This window comes from Mus caroli, chromosome 4, assembly GCF_900094665.2.
Source record: "Mus caroli chromosome 4, CAROLI_EIJ_v1.1, whole genome shotgun sequence".
Lineage (NCBI taxonomy): Eukaryota > Metazoa > Chordata > Mammalia > Rodentia > Muridae > Mus > Mus caroli.
In genome coordinates this window covers 101,525,470-101,545,916 of record NC_034573.1, presented here as the reverse complement: position 1 = coordinate 101,545,916, position 20,447 = coordinate 101,525,470, and the positions used below count along the sequence as shown (strand labels likewise).

Sequence of the window (20,447 nt, the reverse complement as noted above, 5' to 3'; positions counted from 1 at the left end):
AAAAAAAAAAAAAAGAGAGAGAGACAGGGTCTCTTGTATTCCAGACTAGCGTCAAATTCACGATGTAGCTTGAGGATACCCCTGTGCCTCTACCTCCCACATGCTGGGATTACAGACATGTGCAGCCACACTCAGGCTGTAAAATCCTTTAAAACTGGGCCAGATGCCAAAGGAAGAGCTGACTTTATAGTAGATAGAAGGGCTCCCTAAGGTAACACACCACTGAACAGGAAAGTTTATCCAACAAGCAGAGCAGAGCAGGGCTACTTTTCTGGACTCAGCTTATTTTGATGCCAGCTCCAGTCATTCATGGAATTAGCTTAACAGTGGCCCTGGATTTAGGCTCTGGAGTCTTGCATCTCTTGATTTTTTTTTTTTTAACTCCATCTGTGTGAGCTATTCAAGTTACTACTGACCTGCGTTAGGCTTTATACCCCCTACCATGTAGGTTTTGTTCAGAGTCAAACATAACCTGGCCTGAGACCCCCAACCCTCACTTCAGAAAAGGTTGATCTAATGAGGATGCCTATGTAAATAGCAATTAGAACCCTGTGACAACAGAATAGCCATTGTAGGAACAAGACAGTCAGGTGATCCCTCTGCTTGAGGCTGGGGTGTTATCTAGTGTCTTGGAGAGCTGTTCTTCCATCCTTGAGGCATCTTGCAGCCTGCTGGTCTGTCTCCCAGCTCAGGTGAATTGTGAAACCCTTTCTGGTCCCTTCATCCACCCTCTGCCCCAGAGGCTCTCTTCCTACCCACCAGAGCAGGGATTGGCAAGGAGATGGGGTTGGGGGAGAGGTAGCGCCTGGACTTCCGGATAGCAAACTTCTCTGTGGGTAGAGATTTCCCAGCAATCTTGAGCTTCAAGCCTGGTACGGCCCTGAAGAAATGGGAAAGAAGGGTTGAGGATACAGATCAGTGGGAGAGCTCCTGCCTAACATGTCCAGGTCCCCAGCCACAAAAGAGCAGGAACATAGAGAGAACAGGTCTCCAGCCTTTGCTTGGCTAACTACACCTCAGTTTCCACACTGTACGATGAGAGAGCTTGACTCTCAACGTATTTCAAGGAGCAAGCCAGCCTATGGTTATGGTCACATTTCACAGTTCCTGCATGACCTGATAGCTTTCGAAGGTGGTTGGGCAAAGGTTCCAGAGCTCGCAGTTTAAGAATGCATCTAGGCCTGCCTCCTAGTTATCTCTCCTCTACGCCCAGGCCTTCCTGGGAGGGCCCACAAAAGTCTAATCCCAGTTTCACAGGCATAACCAACACCCAGAGAAAAGAGGGAACTTGCACAAACAGCCCAAACCCTTAATTAACTCCAGCCTTCTGAACTGTGGCCTCCTCAGCTGTTTCAAGGATAGAATAAAATTCACACAGCTGGGCATGCCTTGACTGGAGCCTCACCCACTACCAGCTGCCTGGCCATTGGGTGTGGCTGGGATCTCAGACCCGGAGCTGTATGGGCTCAGGAAACAACTGATGGGTGAGGCCACCCCAGATTCCTTGCTGCGTATTCATTGCAGAACCTCTCAGGGTCTGTTTTCTAATCTCAAAAGTATAGATTGTACTACCTCCTTCCTCTCAAGGGCTGTGGGAGAATTCTGTGAACTGGGGCCACCGTTTGCTCCAGCAGCAGACTATGCACAGACAGTGCTGTTTCAGCACTAACAAACGCCTGTCAGTGAAGCTGGCCAGCCTCATCACCCTGGGAGGAGAGCCCTAGACACCATCCTACAACTCCAGGTTAACCTTTTGACTCTTCACAAAAGGCAAATAAGTGGTGAAGAGAATACTGAAAAGATATAATGAAATAATAATGAAAAACTCTGGCAGGCAGCCCCCTTGGTTCCAGATTCTACTGCAGGGTCTTCAAAGCCCCTTTTCCAGTTGCAAAACTAGCCTATCTTAAAAGGCGTCCCAGCTGGGCAGTGGTTTTAATGCTGTTGGTTTGATTCAATGACTTTGGCTGTGCTTCTCTGTGGCTCTAGCAAACTCAGCTGATGGAGAAATCTCTTTGTACCTCAGATTCTGGTGGTTTAAATGAAAAATGTCCCCTACAGGGGTTTCAACACTGGGTTGCCAGTGGGTGGTGCTGTTCTAGGGAGAGGTTTAGGAAATATGCTAGAGGAAGTAGGTCACTGGGGGAAAACTTGGAGAGTGCATGCATAGCCTCCCCCTACTCCCAGTTTTGCTCTCTGCTTTGCATTTGCAGTTGTTACCATGCCCATCCCTTTATCACTGTGCTCCTGCCATCATCCTTGCTATGATGCACATGTCCTGGTGCTTTATCACAGCACTGCAAAAGTGGCCAAGACAGGGTCCTTGTCTGTCCCAGTGACCAGATGAAAGAGATGACAAACATTCACAGGAGTCTAACCACCAGCAGCACTGGCATGGCGTGGTGGCCAGAGGGGACTAAGGGCACAGGGCACTTTGGAACAGGCAGCTTAGAGCTGGGAGTACCTATCGCATCACTAAAGCTCAGATAGCCATGAGCAGAGCCTGACCTGTCTGTCCACAGTGAGACCTACAGCAGGAGCACTGTGGTCAGGCCCACCTGAATAACTCCACTTCATTGTCCCCGAATGGCTTGTAGTCTTCCTTCCCAAACATGCTGAGGTAGGCAGCCTTCATGTAGATGTAGGTGGCCTGTGGGGGATAGCAGCAGAGATGTGAGCAGCCCTCCCTCTAATCACAGTGAGGGCCACATGAAATTCAACCCTCACTGTGGTTCTTTCCATAGAGATTTATAGTCACTAAGCCCCCAGGGGAGAATGGTGAAGCAACCAAGGAGTTTAGAGGTGGGAGTTGTATGCCTGCAAAGCAGCCTCCCTCTCCATCTTGGCCCCATGGAGAGACACCTGAGCAGCATGCAGGGCTGCTGGGACAATGCAGAGACAGGGTAAGCATAGAGGGTGCTGCTGGGAAGCAGTGACTGCAGGCGGCCCTGCCGGGTAGTGGGGAGATTCAGAGACTCAAGGGTTCCCATATGGATGGAAGTAGATAGGACTTGCATGGGCACAGATGGCCTGCACTAGGGACTATGTGAAGGAGATATAGGTCCAGAACAGTGAACGAGACCCTCACAGGGCTCAGTGATAGACCTACATTCCTCACTTTACACCTTCATCTCAATCCATCTTAAAGAAAATGTCTGCAAGGGCCTTGCCTGCTAGATCCGTAGGCCACCTGACAGGGAAAGCAGGGAGCCCTGCTTCAGCTGCACAGTGGCCTACAACAGCCCATAAGCATAAATCCCACAACATAGAGGGTTAGAGGTGTTTGGCTCAGTGCTGCCCTCAAGTGGCCAAGTTTTGAAACAGCTGCCTCCCAGGACAGCTCTGCCAAGGAAAATATCTGCCAGTGGCCAAAAGAGAACTGGAGAAAAAGAACATCAGGGCATCCTGGAACATTCACCCGCGCCATTCGTGCTGGAGCACAGACCCTCTGGTGGCCTGCCCTTCAAACATGGCCAAGCTTGCCTTTGTGAGTGTGTAATGGAATCCCCTCATGGAACCTCTAACATGGTGTCACCCTTGCCCATACCTATAGGTCTCCCCTGTCCCTGACATGGGTGCCGTGCATTCCAGGGACTGAACCTCCTGTCTAGTTTTGTCTAGATTGGATGCCTGTGATATATTCTGAATTTAATAACGACATGGCTGGAGTACATATACACTAATTCAAAATCAGTTTCGTAAGCAATAGAGACAGACTCTATATCCCCTACCCCCAGGGACATCTTCCTTACTGGAACACTGCCCCCAAACAAATTCAGTTTATTTGTTTTTTTGTTTGTTTTTTGTTTTGTTTTGTTTTGTTTTTTGTTTTTTGAGACAGGGTTTCTCTGTGTAGCCCTGGCTGCCCTGGAACTCACTCTGTAGACCAGGCTGGCCTTGAACTCAGAAATCCTCCTGCCTCTGCCTCCCAAGTGCTGGGATTAAAGGCGTGCACCACCACTGCCTGGTTCTATTTGGGTTTTTAAACTAAGAATTTAAAACTTGCCAATGAGTGTGAAATAACCAGGTAAAAAACCTTGTGATGTCTGTTTTAAAAAATGGTTATAAAAGGTCTGTCTAAAAGTCAACCAATCAGCAAATGAGTTGGGATCCAGGCATGGAGTCTGTAAGTGCAGCAGCTGGGAAGTGAGGGCAGGTAGATCATGAGTTCATGTTTATTCCTAGCTTCACTGTAAGTTTGAGGCCAGCCTGAGCTAAAAAGAAAGAAAGAAAGAAAGAAAGAAAGAAAGAAAGAAAGAAAGAAAGAAAAGAAAAAGAGGAGGTCATCTAGATAGTGCATCAGTTAAAGAGGTTGTTCTACAAGCATAACAATTGAGTTCAATCCCAGGGACTCACAAAGGGTAGAAAGGGAGGACAGAGTCGACACACACCCCCCGACACCCACCATAATCATATACAGTAATGAACAATTACATAAAATACATAACAATTTCAAAAGAGATATAGGTAATACTTGGGATATAAATAGACAATAAATATTTGGGGAAATGTTCAACATCCCTAGCCATAAGGGAAATGCAAATCAAAACTGCAAAAAAACCAGCAACAACAAACATTGGTGAGGATGTGGGGAAAGAGCAGCCTTATAGGCTGCTGAGACTACATTGGTGCGGCCAGTATAGAAATCAGCGTGGACATTCTTCACAAGCATAAAATAGAGCTATCATACGATTCAGGTACACCACTCCTGAGTGTACCCAAAGGAGCAAGCTTCAACTGCTGCTGAGGCTGCACCTTCTCAGTCGTCTCTCCTGGTCTCTCTCAGTGCCAAGCCTCGGCTGTGTTTCCTGAGTCCTTCACGCCTTCAAAACCAGTACTACCTGGGTAACTAACTTAATGTGTAACTCAACTTAGTTGGCTGCCTCTAACTTCTGGGTGCTGACTTCAGCAAACACTTCCCAGGGTTCACCTCGCAATGCTGCTCTTTTCTTAATCACTGCTAATTTCTTAGCTCCAGCTAACCAGTATCAATTGTCCCAGTAAAGCAAAGATTTTACTTCAGAGGTTCTGGTCTCTTGTTAATCATGGCGGGTTCTTCAGCCCCAGCCAACCATAATCACAGATTCTCAACTCAAAATAGCAGATAGCCCTGCTAGTCTTTAAGTGACTCTCAAACTTCCTTCTAGAACTTCACAAGCCAGGCCTTCACTGTCTGTATTGCTCTCAACATTTTTATCTTCCAAGCTTCCATAGTACAGCTCACCACGCTTTGAACACTCATTGGCTTTTCTAGCCCAAAATTTCAAAGTTCTTCCATTATTCTCCCAAGTCATGGTTAGGTCTGACGTAGCAATACCCCATTATCCTAGTACCAATTTATGGTAGTTAGGTTCACTACTGCTGTGATGAAACACCATGGCCAAAAGCAACTTGGGGAGGGAAGGGCTTACGTACTGTTCCAATAACAGTTCATCACTGAAAGCAGTGAGGGCAGGAACCTGGAGGCAGGAGCTGACGCAGAGCTCGTGGAGGGGCACCGCTTACTGGCTTCCCACAGCTTGCTCTGCCTGCTTTCTTCTAGAACCTAGGGCCACCATCCCAGAGGTGTACTACCCACAATGGTCTGGGCCCTCCCACATCATCACTAATTAAGAAAATGCCCCATAGTCTTGCCTGTGACTGTATCTAGAGGCATTTTTCAACTGAGGCTCCCTTTTCTCTAAAGATGACTCTAGCTTGTGTCAAGTTGACATAAAACTAGCTGGCCCAGTCATGGTGTTGATCATGGCAACAGGGATGGATGGATGGATATAGAAGTATATATATATATATATATATATATATATAACATGAAAGAAAGAGGAAGACTTTGGAGAAAGGTAGACTGGGGAGACGGGGGCTGGAAATAAGCAGAGTACACTGTATACTTTAATATATGTATGAAAATGTCAAAATAAAACCCATAATTTTGTGTGCTAACCCCCCCAAAATTATTTTTTAAAAGATCTTAGCATGAGGTGATGTCTCTCACCTGAAATCTTAACAATTGTTAGCCTAAGGCAGGAAAATGGCTTCAAGTTTACAGACAGCCTAAGCTACATGGGTTCTAGGCCCAGGCTGGAGTGAAAGACTCGTCTTAGTTTGGGTTTCTATGGCTGAGGTGAAACATCGTGACACACAGAGGAGGAAAGAGTTGACTGGACTCACAGTTCCATAGAACAGTTCATCACAGATTGCAGCAAGGGCAGGAACTCAAGCAGGGCAGGAACCTGGAGGCAGGAGCTGATGCAGAGGCCGTGAGGGGGGCTGCTTACTGCCTTGCTCCTCGTGGCTTATTCATCCTGCTTTCTTATAAAACCCAGGACCACCAGCCCAGGGTGACATCNCCCCCCCCCCACATCAATCACTAATCTTTAAAAAAAAAAAAATCCTACAGGTTTGCCTACAGCCTGATCTTATGGGGGCATTTTCTCCGTTGAAGTTACCTCCCAGATGACACCAGTTTATATCAAGTTGACATAAAAACCAGACAGGAAAAAAGTCTGGATAATGGCTCAGTGTGTAAAATGCTCACTGCATACGTGTGAGAACCTGAGTTCTTCAGCACATGCATAAAACTAGGCTTCCTTGCAGGTGTCTGTAACCCCAGTTTGGGACTGGCAAGTGGGGCAGAGTTGAAGCAGGGCAAATACAGGACATCCCTAGGGTTCATTGGCAAGCCCACATAGCTGAAATGACAAGGCTCATATTCCATGAAGAGATATCCCTTCAAAACATAAGATAGAGAGCAAGAGAGAATGACATCTGAAAGCCAGTGTCTGGCCTCCTTCACAGATTCATGTGCCAAATATATGTTCTAGCACACACAAAAAATGAGTTATTGAATAGTAGACCATTTTTCATATTAACTATGGAAGATAGTTAATACATGGTCTCATATAGGCAAGGGGAACACATAGTCCATGAGTCACATGACAGGACAAGGGGATAGGGACAGAAGGAAATCAGTAAGCCACAGGAGGATGTGGGACAAGACTTTAAAATCCCCATGACAGCTGGACATGGTGGCACAAGCTTTTAATCCCAGCCATTGCCTTGATCCATATTGGGGGGGGGGGCTCCACCTGTAGCCCACAGCAGTCTTTCAAGACAAACATGGCCTACCTCTTGACTGTACCCCATGTTGTCCCTGACTGGGGAGTTTTTTCACTGAAAGTCATCAAACATGGTATATCTTCTGTTCTTCATGTCTCTGTGCCTTCAGTGTCTTCTCTTTGTTCCCTCTGTGTCCTGGCCTAGGCTAAGGCCTGCCACCAAAAGTGCCCAGCAAGCACAAGAATTCAAGGTCCTTTCTGCCCCCACTATAATAAAGCTCAAAGGACCTCTCAGGCTTTCCATGACCTGCCCTAAACACAGGATCATCTGATGGTATCTCTTCCCCATCCCGCCATAGACCCTCTGCGCTTTTGCCTGTGAACACTTTCTCTCTTAGGGCCTCCCTACCCCCACCCTGACAGACCTCTTCCACTCACTGACAACCAGGAGTCAGGCCGGAGTATGCAGTGACTCATTTACAGTCAAGTCATCCAGGGACATCAGGTGGACCACAGTCACTTCTGATCCAAGGCCTTCCTTCTCCCTGGTGTCAGCTGTTTGCCCTCTCATTCCACAAATGTTTACCTCACTGGAGTAGGAAACCCAGGCTGTGCCAGGCACACAGTACCTGTCAGCTTCCAGCAAGTGGCTTCTGGCATCCTGCCTCACTTTCATACCACAGCCCTTACCCAGTGGACACAGAGCTTCTCAGGAGTACCCGAGCCCTGAGCCCGTGTGTTTCTTGCTCTGGGCTTTCACCCTCCCTGGCTCCCCTTCAAAGGTTTTACCTCCTTAGGCCTACTTGGAGCCCTTTGATTTAAAACACATAAAGTGTAAACAGTGTGTTGGTGATGTGTCCATGTGGCTGGTGGCTGCCACACTGGGGTAGCGCAGAAGAAAGACACCCTTGCCACAGTAGACAGTTTGATTAGACAGCACATGCTAGACATGTGATAGATAGATATGCTGACACTGTGTTCAGTCAGGGGTTTGGCCCTTAGCTCTGAGGCTCCACGGCTTATCGGGGTGACCCCTGACCCACAGTGTCAGCCCACCTTGGACCAGGAGTTCTCCTTGCTCAGCAGGTCGGCGTAGAAGTAGGCCATTTTCCACTGGCCCTTGTAGGTAAAGCACCACATCAGCTCCCAGTAGCACATGTGGTGAAACTGCTTCCAGTGCTGCTGGGCCTCGCAGCACTCCTCAAACCGCCGGACAGCCTGGGACAAGCACAGGTCAGCTTAGGGAGGCCCCACCTGGCCCCCACAGCCCACAGCAGGGATGGCCTCCCACAAGGCACGGTGGCCTGGAAGCCAGGGAATCTGGCTTCCTGTACTGGCGCGACACTAAGCCTCATTGGCGATCCATGATGGTTGCCCCTCGTATGGATTCTAGAGATCTAGTCCCTGAGTGAGAGCTCCGAGCAGAGCACCCTGGGGTAGGGGACAAAAGGTACAAGCTGTTGTGGCTGTAATTCTCCAATCCCTGTGTGCGCATGTGCATGGATGTGGGTGGAGTCAACCCCAAGCACCTTTCCTCCCGAGCTATCCATCTTTATCTTGAGACAGGGTTTCTCGCTGAGACCTGGGGTTCCCCGATTAGGCTAGGCTGGCTGGTCAACAAACCTCATGCCACCATGTCTGGCTTTTTCGCATGGGTGCTGGGGACTAAACTCAGGTCTTGTCCTTTTGTGCCAAGCAGCTTACCAACTGGGCCATCCATCCAGTCCCAGAGGGTGTTAATATACTGATACAATAATGTCTGGGCCTCAGAGAGAACAGCATGGTTCCAGTAGTTCCCATGGTTACTCACAGCCAGGGCTTTATCCTGCGAGGGCTGGCTGGAGACTTCCAGGACTCTGGAATGTAACCTTCTATATTGGCATAGGTCTCTGAGCTTTGCCATGGCTGTGACCTTCCCTGTCTCTAGCTCAGTGGTTCTCAACCTTCCTAATGCTGTGACCTTTTAACACAGTTCCTCATGTTGTAGTGATTCCCAACCATACAATTATTTTCATTGCTACTTCATAACTGTAATTTTGTTACTGTTGTGAACTGTAAATATCTAAGTTTTCTTCTGATGGTCTTAGGTGACTCACGTGAAAGGGTCATTTGGCCCCAAAAGGGTCATGACCCACAGGTTGAAAAACATTGCCCAATCCCTTTCCATGGCTCTTTCTCCTTCTTCCTCACTCCCACCCCTACCCTATTCACCGCATCCAGCCTAGTCACCCATGCCCCGTGGAGACAGCAGCTTTTCCTGATCAGGAATGTCAGGATCCTATATCTTCCTATCAAAAGCCACCTCTCTCCTCCCAGACCACCTCTGACAGAATGCTTCTCCTACCCCTGCCTCTTCCTGGGCTCACCCTATCCCGGAGTATACCTCTATGTATCTAACATCTTGCTGGACTGGGATACCCCAAGAAAGCCCCACATCAACTCACAGCATCAATATTTCCTTTGATAGCTTCAATCCGCCCAGCAAAGAACAGGAAGATGGCGCCCTGCAATAATACTCGTGAGGATCCGTGTGGGTCCACTGGGTACTGGTGGGATGGGAGTGCCCAGCAGGGACTGGTCTCACCTTGGGGTATCGGTTCAAGTAGGGCTTCAGCAGCTTCTCTGCTTCCTCGATGTTGACATTCCCAGTACCTGGAGGTGGCAGGGAGGTACATTGCTCTGGTAACCGTTGCTGGGGCCTGCGCTCCCTCTAACAACCTGCCAAAGCCTTCTCGGGGCCTCTGCTTTTCCCTTGTGGGATGGCACAATGATTCCTCCTATCTCTAGAGTGATAGGAGGCTTAAACAAGCTAATGTGGATACTGTCAGGTCACATCACAGGCTCAATAATCTGGAGGCCACTTTTCAGTCTGCACCCAGGAGGGACAGCATCTTCATACTTTCCACAAGGTGGCGCAATCGCCCCCATTTCACAGATGGAACCCACACAGAAAGGAAGTTGCTGTTCAGTAAGCCAGATGCAGGCTGCAGACCTGGCTCGGCCCCAGTCCTGCGTGCCTGAGCAGGGTGTGCAGCCTCTCACCCGGGAGCCCGCCATCTTGCACACTGGGCCTCCTACCGAGCACGAAGGTAAGGAAGGTGTGATAACACAGCAACAGCATGACGCACAGCACTGCACGGAAGCTGTGTCCGGTCGCCCCCTCCTCCAGCTGCAGCAGCCCATAGTCCTGGGGACAAGAAGAGAGGCTGGCAGTCATGAGATGCCTGTTCTCTGGAGTCAGGGACTGTGACCCTGAGCAAAGGACTGGCCTCCCCTTCCCATGAGGGGGTCAAGAGTGTGTGCAGGTGGAGAGATGGGGAGGGGAGAAGGAATGGCTTGAGGGAAATAATCCTAACCACAATCTGGTACTGATGGTTCCAGGAAGCCTGGGGCCTTGAAAGGCTTGCTGGGGGAGCATGTTCCAGAGCATCTCTGTGACCAGACCTAACCTGTGTGTGTCGTCTCCATCTACTTTCTTAGCAGTCATGCCCTTTCTCAAATATAGGCCTGGCCTGCCTCAAACTCTCCACAGCTTGTCTGCTGGGGGAATTGCTCCACCTAAACAGGCTAGGGTTGACCTTCCCACCTGAGACCTCCCTAACTAACTGCCTGCTCTAGGGAGCAACACACAGGGCCCTGAAGCCTCCAGCTGTGGGGGTTTTCCAGGGCCAAGGATGGGGCTCACACAACTCAGCTCTCACCCACAATGAGAAGCAAAACAGGCGAAGCTGTGGCCAACCTTATCGCTATTTTTTCTTCTTCTTTTTTAAGATGTATTTACTATGTAGCACACTACATGCATGTATGTATGCACACCAGAAGAGGGCACCAGATTTCATTATAGATGGTTATGAGCCACCATGTGGTTGCTGAGAATTGAACTCAGGACCTCTGGTAGAGCAGTCAGTGCTCTTAACCTCTGAGCCATCTCTCCAGCCCCTTCTGAAGACTGTTATGTGTCACGCTTTACGTTTGTTTATTGAGAAAGGGTCTCACCAAGTATATCTAACTGCCCTGAAACTCACTCTATAGACCAGGCTGCTGGCCTTGAACTCAGAGATCCTCCTGCCTCTACCTCTGTCTTCTAAGTGCTAGCATTCGAGCTGTGAGCCAGCAGGCCTAGCTTTGTATGGAACTCTTAATGATTTTTTTTCATGATTAAATAAGGTGGATTTTGCATAATAACATCTCCTTTAAATACATTTAGGTAAAAAATGATGTCATTTTGGAAAAAAAATAACAGATAAACCATAAACTAGTGCTATGTGTCTGATATCAGGAAGGGCTAGAAAGACCATCTCCCTCAGCATCTTCAGGACAATATGAAGCCTCTTATTTTACAGAGAGGAGGTTCATGGAGAAAGGGGACTTGTCTAGCATCGTGGGGAGGAGGCTGGGGATGACTCCTGACATCCAGGACAGTGCTCCATTCACCACACTGGCTGCATCCTGAAGGGGACCTCCCTGCTCTGCTTCCCCCAACCCCTGCTGGTGTGCCAGGTCTTGGCCTCAGTGAGTCTCCTGGTTCTTCTCAACATCTGATGCACAGAAGGGCTCCCTGCACAGCTCACAGATGACGTAGGAGCACCAAAAGCTGACTTAGATGAGAGAACTAACTCAAGGCCTTGAAGTGAGCAGGTGACCAAGGGGAGAAGACCAGGTTCCTAATCCATGCCATGGAAAGACAATGTGCCCTCAGGTCCCTATGGGGCTATCCTCATATCTACCCTTGATGCCAGGCAGGGAGAGATCTGTGGCCTCCCAAACCCTGAGGGAAGCCTGAGGCTCAGAGGTCTAGAGTGGCTCCAGGGCCACACACAGAGATGGATCTGAGCCAGGATTGGCACCAGGCCATAGCCCCCCAGATCCCCTTGGTTTAGCCCAGCTCCAACCCAAAGGTGGGCATTTACCTTGTTTCCTGAAAACCCAACAAACTCCAGTAGCCTCAGGATCCTGGTGGGAAGCATGGACAGCGTCTGTGGGGTCAGAGTCAAGGGTGTGTGGAGGGCATCCTAGGAAAAGTCAGAGGACCCCGCCCACCGCTCACCCTTCACACAGTGAGAGAGCGGCCACCCCTTCCGGACTCAGACCAGCCTTTGCACCATCTCCCTGGACCAGCGCCTCCCTTCACAAGCAGGCTCAGCATCTGCTTGTCTCTCTGACCCAGCCCATACTGCTTCCTCTGCCTGGAATGCCTAGTGCATCTTTTCAGAGCCAATTCAAATGCTTGCTTATCTTTCTCCCCTGGGAGGACCCCTGAAGAGAATCGGGATCCTTGTCCCCCGTGGCTCGCAGCTGCTCTCAGCCCTGTCTCCTTCTGTACCCCTGGTAAGCATTTTAACAGCCAGCTCTCTGGGGTAGAAACAGTCTGGCTTCCCGAGGTTGCCAATGTCTATGGGTATAATTACATTACCCATCTCAACAGGGGTTCAAGCTACCATGTGGGCACATATGGATGCTCTAGAGGTGGTCACCCTCTCATGCCCCTTAAGACTGGTGATAATGTAAGAATCATCTCAGTATCCCATGCCTAGTACACAGCCAGGCTTAGTGTCACAAAAGGGTGACCTTGTGTGGATCAAGGACATGCAGGAGATCTGCATCTGGGGCCCAGAAACTCAGGAAATAAGGGGTTCCCACTCACCAGGTTGAAGGCTCCTACGCCAAGCTTCACCCCTCCTTCAAAGTGTCTGTGGCTCTCTCCCTTAGAGTATTGCGAGGACTGGACGAGGCTATCCAGTTCCCTGTGGGAAGGGTAGCCGTGTGCTGAAGCCAGGATGGGACCCATCCCTCCACCTACCTGTCAAGAACTCAATAATGGTGGGCTTAGAGTTCTGCAGACCTAGGGAGCTGTTACTCGAATTTCCTTCCTGACTTCCATCTACCACAGAAGGATGCTTCTCACCCTTACATGATACCACATTGGCCTTAGTGGTGCAATGGGACAACCCACTCCTTTGGCCTCTATTGCCATCTTAGGCTGAATAATTCTTTGTTGGGGGAAAAGAGGGAACCTGTCCACAGTATAGGATGTTTAAAGCATCCCTGGCCTCCTCCTGTTACATGTGAGCAGGAGCCTCTCCCCAGTGGGATAGCCAGGATGTGAGCCAGAGCCTAGGAGGTGAGTTGGAGCTAGCCTGGTGCCGTGTGCTGACAGAGACAACATGCCTGCAAGCTGTGAAGCACAGATGAGCTTGGCATATTTGAAGAACTGAGGGCAGGCCTGAGGGTCTGCAGCTGAGTGCCATGGAAGAGGCTGCAGAGTTAGGAAGGGGAGCTCATGGGACGATCAGACTCAGGGCATCACTCTACAAGACAGGGGAGCCTGGGAGCCAGAAAGAGCTGGCCTGGGCAGGAATGTACTTTGCAGACACCCTGCTGGAAACTAGCAAGGACACTGGAGAGACTTGTGGTAGTCCCTTGTCTCTGGACAATCCCAGCACAGGCCTTCTTTGGGTGTACTGTGCAGTGCAGGGGACATTCACTCTGGAGGAGGAGGGAAAGACAGCAAGTGTTCTCCAAGTGTAATGGGAAGTGAGTCCTACTGTGAAACTGACAGGCCGGAGGGCTGCGTTTTCAGAGCTTTATCTGATTGCAGACTTGGAGTAAGAGACTGCTTCACCACACTGGGTGAAAGTGCTCTCTGCCTTTCTACCATCAGCACAGCTCACCCCTGGCCCAGAGGACTTGTATCAGGAACCCAGGCATAGTGTGGGAATGATTCTAGCCCTTGGGGAGTGTACATCTGTGTGTATGTATATATCTTTGCATATGTGTCTCTCAGTGTGTATGTGTTATGTGTGTGTATGTACTCGTGTGTGTGTGTGTGTATCCATGTGTGAGTGTATGTATATGTGTCCATGTCTGCATATGTGTATCTATGTCTGTGTGCACACGTGCTATCCCTGTATGTTGAAAGGTCAAGGAAGACTTCATATGAAAAATAGGATTTGGAGTCTGGAGAGATGGCTCAGTGGTTAAAAGCACTGATTGCTCTTCCAGAGGTCCTGAGTTCAATTCCCAGCAACTACATGGTGACTCACAACCATCTGTAATGGGATTCAATCTCTTCTTCTGGTGTGTCTGAAGACAGTGACAGTGTACTCACACACATTAAATAAATAAATAAATAAATAAATAAATAAATAAATCTATCTATCTTAAAAAAATAAAAAGGGCAAGTAGGATTTGGACTGGGCCTTTACGAATGTGTAGTTCTGCTGCTGTTCCTTAAAGTCTGTTTGTCTCCTGCCTACCAGCCCAGGCTGTTTCTGTAGAACCTGGGTCTTCTTTTTCTCTAGCAGACAAGGCACTCAAGAAGCCAAACCCACAGTGTAGCCAAAAAACCAGGAGGACATTATTCCAGAAAATGGAAGCCTAGAAGTACAGAAATCTATCCGAACTCCACTTTTCTAGACTTTGAGCCACCCACAATTCAGTCTGAGGGCCCAATTCAGTTTGTGACCCCAGGCTCCCAGCTCTCTGCAGGCTGACCCCACTTACTTGTAAGTCTGGTAGCTGTTCCGGACTTTGATGCCACCCTTGATGAAGCTCACCATGTTCTCGTCCTATGGTGGAGAGAGACGAAGAGAGCTGGGTCCAGGGCAGGTGACTGGAGACTAGAGGGTCACACAGGCCTCCACCCTATGCCCAGATCTATGGCGAATGAGGCGGGAATGGTCAGAGGTCACTCAAAGCAGACTGCCACAACTGCCTTTCTCAGACAGGCAGGCAGACAGACAGACATAGATATAGGCACATATACAGTCAACAGTGTCTCCCTCTGGTCAAAGGACCATGTAGAATGAAGAGAGGCACTCATTTTTTGGAATATTGAAGCAAGTTGTAATTTATTATTTAAAGTTCCAGGAGCCCCCGTCTGTCTGGTAACCCCAATCCTGGGTGTCCACTCACAGGAAACGAATGGGCATGGGCATTATCAGGAGCCACACAACATCAGTATTCATGAAACCAAAACCCAAAAGTAACCAAGGCTCACCCATGGGAGACTAGGTAAACTGGGGCATATTTACCTAAGAGAATATTGCCCAGACAACACAAAGACAAATGGAGAATTCAAGTCCCATGCAACTATAAGTCTTTGTGACACACAAAACCAACCAAAATATAACAATATGCTGTTCAGATACACTCAGGTGGGGGTGACCGAAGAAGGTAATGGCTGGGACAGTGTCATGGGATAGAGGGATGAGTCTTGCTGTGTTGACTCTGGCCTACAGATGAATCAGGGTATATGTGTAATTAAAATATATAACAAAAGTGAATAAAAGAAAATGCCATTCTTGCTTCAGTGAATACTAAATGGAAGACTAGGATTAGTCCAGCTTCAATCACCCAAGGGCCACAAAGATTTTTTTTAAAAATGAGCTAAAGATATCTGTCTATGATGCCTGTGAACCCCATCAATGATCAGCATGGCACGGTGATCCTAAAGGGGCCCTAGTAGCATGCATACCTTGGCAGTCACCAATAGCTCCATAATTGGATTTAAGATCTGTACAATAAAGAGGGAAACCGTGTCTGGTATTGGAAAACTAGCCAACTACTAGTACTAGTGAAGTCGTGGGTACTGGAGAATCTACATTCATTAATTTACTAAGCTAGCAGAACCCCTGGCAAGAGTCTGTAAACACTTGTCCTTATACCTACAGAAAAGTACAGTCATCACCCCCTCATCAAGGAAATGGATGAATCTTTGTAATGGGTGGGGACCACTACAGAAAACCACAACCAATCAAAACACAGCTGTGGAGTTCAGTCCCAGTGGACACATCTACAAAACATTCCCACACCTAAGGCTCAGGGAAGAGAGGGCAGAGATCGTAAGAGCCAGAGGATCAGGGGGTTTGCTATGAGTTTGTCTCCTGGGATGTCTGAAACTACACCCATAAAGACTCACCCATGTGACTGCCCAATTGTGAGCGGAACAAGGATGAATCCAATGCAGATGCCAAGGTGGACAGGGACAAGTCCACAAGGCCTCAACCCTACACTGAGAACAATAGAAAATAGGAGAGCTGGGGGTGGGAGGGGAGGTCTTCCCCAGGAAAGAGCTCACCAGCTGGTTGTCCAGTGCCAAATGGTTAGCTCTGAAAACATACAATCAGTATAGACAGAACGGGTTGTATTTAGCAATGTACATATATATGTATGTTCATATAAGTATATGTATGCAATGACAATTAGTGAGAAAAAGAGAGTTCATAAATTTGAAGGTGAGTGGGAAAGGGTATAATGGTGGAGGTTGGAAAGAGAAGGGAGAAATATAATTAAATTACAGTTTTTAAAAAAAAGCTAAGGAAGGGCTGGCGAGCCACCAATTGGATTTCCAGTCCCAAAGTGTCAGCCCTGAAAATATGCATACAAGTAACACTGTATGGTCTGATATATTGGCTCATTGACTATTCTTCCAGAAGGCCTAGGTTAAATTCACAGCATGTACATGGTGGCTCATAACTGTCTGTAACTCTAGTTCCAGGGAATCCAAAGCCCTCTTCTGGCTTTCAAGGACACCAGGCACGCCTGTAGTACTCAGCATACAGGCAAAACACCCACACACATAAAATAATATTTTTTTAATTAAAAAGAGCTAAAGAAGCCAGGTATGGTAACACACACATTTAATCTCAACACTTGAGAGACAGAGGCAAGTGGATTGCTGTGAGTTCAAGGCTGGTTTGGTCTACATAGGGAACTCTAGGTCAGTTAGAGCTGCTTAATGCAACACAATCTAAAACAAAAAAGAAGCTAAAGAAAGTAAATAGCACCCAACACTAAAATTCATCTTCCCTCCTCCAGTACATATACATACATACATACATACATACATACATACATACATACATACTACAATGCAAAGAAGTTCTAGTAGACTGTGTGTGCAGTGGCCTGCGTAATCTCCACTGTGGTAGGGAGACCTGTCTCTGACTTGGCCAGACCCAAATTCAAATCCCAGTTCACTAATTAAGTGACCTTAGGAGTCCTCTCCTTAGGACTCTGCTTTCCTGTCCCAGTCAAGTAACAAGTGTAGATGTGTCAGAAAGAACCTCATGTTATGGGAAGTATACAAATGGGGGCTAGGGAGGTGGCTCAGAAGCTAAAGTGCTTGCTACACTAACCTAAGAACAGAATTCAGATTCACTGAGTACATTTGTAATCCCTCCCAGAGGATGGAGGCAGAGATAGAATCATCTGGAAGCTTTCCAGCCAGCTAGCCTGGAGTACACAGCTCAGCAGCTAGCCTGGAGTACACAGCTCAGCAGCTAGCCTGGAGTACACAGCTCAGCAGCTAGCCTGGAGTACACAGCTCAGCAGCAAAAATAAGAGAGGCTCTGCCTCAAAACAAAGCAGAAGGAGAGATCCAATTCCCAAAAAGTTCTCCTCTGACCTCCACACATCCATGGCATGCCTTTCCCTCTTCCCATCACAGGCACACATGCATGCACTCACACACACACACACACACAGGCAGGCATGCATGTATCCATTTGTACACATGCATGTGTATGCAAATATGTGTATGTGTGCACATACACTAAAATAGTTTAAAATGTGGGAAGTGACTGAGGAAGATACCTGATATCAACTTCTGTTCTCCACACATGTATGCATATACCACACATTTATGCAACATGACAGATCTATCATAAACCTGGTATATTATTTATTCCAGGTGTTTGCTGCATGAATCAAGCAAAGCAGATCTGTGACAATGCCTGTGTCCACATGAGTCTTGACAGGAGCAAGAGCAGTTACCAGAAGGAGGCGGCACCATGAGACCCCTGGTGTATGAAGAAGAAACACCCACCCCTCCTTACCCAGCTTGGCCAGGCTTCAGAGTTTGGGAATCTGAGCCTCAGGCTTTGTCACTTCACAGGGGGCAGGTCATGCTTGGACTTGGGGACTGATCCAGAATGCTCTCTGCCCAGGTGTGGGGTGGGCTGGGGTGGGGAGAGCTTCCTACCTGCAGGAAGGTCAGGGCTGCTCTCTGTAGTAGGCATTCTGCATAACAGACCTCTGCGTGGATTTCCTCTGCAAGAACAGAAAACAAACAAAGCCTGGGGTCCTAGGCAAGAGGCTCAAGCAAAGCCACATTCCCTCTGGGGCATATGAAGTCACAAAGGCACATTCTAAACACCCCTGGGCTGAGGAGCAAAGCCGCTTTTCAGTCTTCCAGATGCTTAGCTGGTAATGTTGGGTGGCTGGGCCTCTCCGGTCCTAAGCCTTCCTCCAAAGGCCAAAGGCCAGAGACACCAAGTCCCAGGCAGTCGGCCGTAGCACAACTTCCTTGGGAACACTGGAATGAATAACTTTTCTCTCCTCCCTTCCACACTTCCCTCCCCTTCCTGGGCCTGAAGCCACCAGAGTCAATGCTGGAGAAGACATCTTGGATGTCACACCTTCTGTGAACTGGTCAATGGTGGGACGGTGCACCAGGTTGCTGAATGAGTCCGTCATCGAAGACTTCCTTCGGTGCCTAGAAAAGGAAAAGGTCCCAGTGATTCCATGAGGTGGAAAGAGGACCGGTCTAGGTCACGCTTGTCTTTATGTGCATGCAAGCACACCAGAGCACATAATACAAGCACACATGCACGTGCGCGTGCACACACACACACATACACACGCACACTTTGCTATACTTTCAAATATTGGAAGGTTTGTGGGCACCTCCCACAGAGTCCTCCAGACTCAGGTCTCCAGCACTCCCAATCCAGGGCTGGCTTGCTGGAATTTTTTCTTCATTTCTCCCTTCCTCACTGTGCTGGGGTTCAAACTCAGAGCACCCTATATACTAGGCAAGTGCTGTACTGAGTCACACTCCCAACCGCCCTGGTCCAGGGCTTTCTAATCTTTTGGCCTTACAACCGGCTCTGTTCACCTCCCTGGACCAAGCTCAGGTGTCACCCCACCCCCACCCCTGCCCCTAGAGCCATCGCTACTATGGGATGAAGCTTTATGGTGCTTGCCTGCCTCACATTAGATGTCATGGGTGGGGCTGTGTTCCTGCCAGGTGGTGAGCTGAGCAGAACTGCTGAGGCCTAAGGAGTTCCCGGATCCCCAAGGCCTGGCCCAGCGGCCAGTCAGTACACAAACACCCAGGAACTGTTACTTCATTCATAGACTCCGGACTAAACTCACTCAAGCACACACCAGGCCCTGCCACCGTGTCTCCAGGACAACCCTGTGACTCACACATCATCACACCTCTTTTATAAATGAAGAACGTTGAGTCCTGGGTGGGATCTGCCCGAGACAGAATCCATTTTCTCCCCAGTGACTGGATCAGGCAAGGTTCTACAGCCATGCTAACACGGACAGCTCTCAGCACTGGAGGACACAAGTCCTCTTAAGCAGCGTTTAGCGACACACCAGGCACTTGGTCAAAACGAGGAGACAGACAGAAGCAAGAACCTCACTACCCCATCCCTGACCCCACAGCTCTGACCTCTGACACAGCGACTGCGCTTCTTTCATCATGTTGCCAGCAAGCAGGATGTCCTGGGGGTCGAAGGTCATCATGGCCTGCATCTCCAGGATGGTGGCATACGTCAGGGAGTGATACATGCTCTCCTTGGTTCTGTGGGACAAAGTGGGTGTTGAGAACCCCAGAGATGGCTAGCTGGCTGTGGATCACCTGATAGCTCATCCTGTTTTACCTGGGGACACATTTCCAAAGTCTAATCCTTTCATGGCATCTCAAATGTCCTCTGTCCAAGGAGGAAGGGGCAGAGAAGGGGAGTGAGATAGAGGGGGTAAGTGGGAGAAGCAACCTGGTAGGTAATAAACACTTTGCAGACAGGTAACAAGTAATTAAAAATAAAAGATCTTGGTCCAGTTCTCAGTTCCTCTTCCTGCTGAGTGACCTCTAGTGTGGTGAGGGGTCCTGATGCTGCCCACAGGAAGTGCTTGCTTCAAGCCTTTGCCCCTCCTCCAGCAGGCCAACCCTCCCCCCCCCTCCCCGCCCCCATCCTCAGTAACAGCCTCCTGCACCTTCTGTTACTTCTGCTTCCCCATCTCCTCTGACTTTCAGCACCTGGCTGAACCTCCCAGCTCTCAAGACTGCAACCCCAGGGCCACCAAAATGGCTCAGCAGGCAAAGGTGCTTGCCACCAAGACTGATAGCTCAGCACCCACATTTTCCACAAGGAAGCCCCACACTTCCCTCCTCCAGGCCCTTGCCAGGCTGCCCCCTCAGCTTGAGTTGTCTTTCTCCTACCCCGTATCTTCTGACTCAGTCACCACAGGCCTCAGCCTTCAAGACCCCTGGGAATTCAGGCTCTTCCTTGGGAGCCACACATCTGTGACAAGGCATATGAGGACAAGCTTAGCTCTCTCTCTCTCTCTCTCTCTCTCCTCTCTCTCTCTCTCTCT

General features: G+C 48.9%; 1 protein-coding gene across 4 annotated transcripts in view; it reads right to left on the bottom strand.

Moving 5' to 3' along the window:
* The window catches only part of Ttc39a (tetratricopeptide repeat domain 39A), a 39,847-nt gene that overhangs the window by 3,486 nt on the left and 15,914 nt on the right, over nt 1-20,447 (bottom strand). For 2 of the 4 annotated variants that reach the window (XM_029476678.1, XM_021159771.2), the window contains exons 3-15: nt 19,522-19,653; nt 18,476-18,552; nt 18,040-18,107; nt 15,532-15,570; nt 14,559-14,623; nt 12,700-12,799; nt 11,966-12,031; nt 10,134-10,242; nt 9,640-9,707; nt 9,500-9,559; nt 8,112-8,273; nt 2,559-2,650; nt 760-880 (exon numbers count right to left, since the gene is read on the bottom strand). In XM_029476678.1, the coding sequence (XP_029332538.1) occupies nt 760-880; nt 2,559-2,650; nt 8,112-8,273; nt 9,500-9,559; nt 9,640-9,707; nt 10,134-10,242; nt 11,966-12,031; nt 12,700-12,799; nt 14,559-14,623; nt 15,532-15,570; nt 18,040-18,107; nt 18,476-18,552; nt 19,522-19,653 (1,159 nt within the window). The remainder of the gene's footprint in view (nt 1-759; nt 881-2,558; nt 2,651-8,111; nt 8,274-9,499; nt 9,560-9,639; nt 9,708-10,133; nt 10,243-11,965; nt 12,032-12,699; nt 12,800-14,558; nt 14,624-15,531; nt 15,571-18,039; nt 18,108-18,475; nt 18,553-19,521; nt 19,654-20,447) is intronic. The other 2 variants (XM_029476680.1, XM_021159772.2) reach the window with 1 other exon arrangement.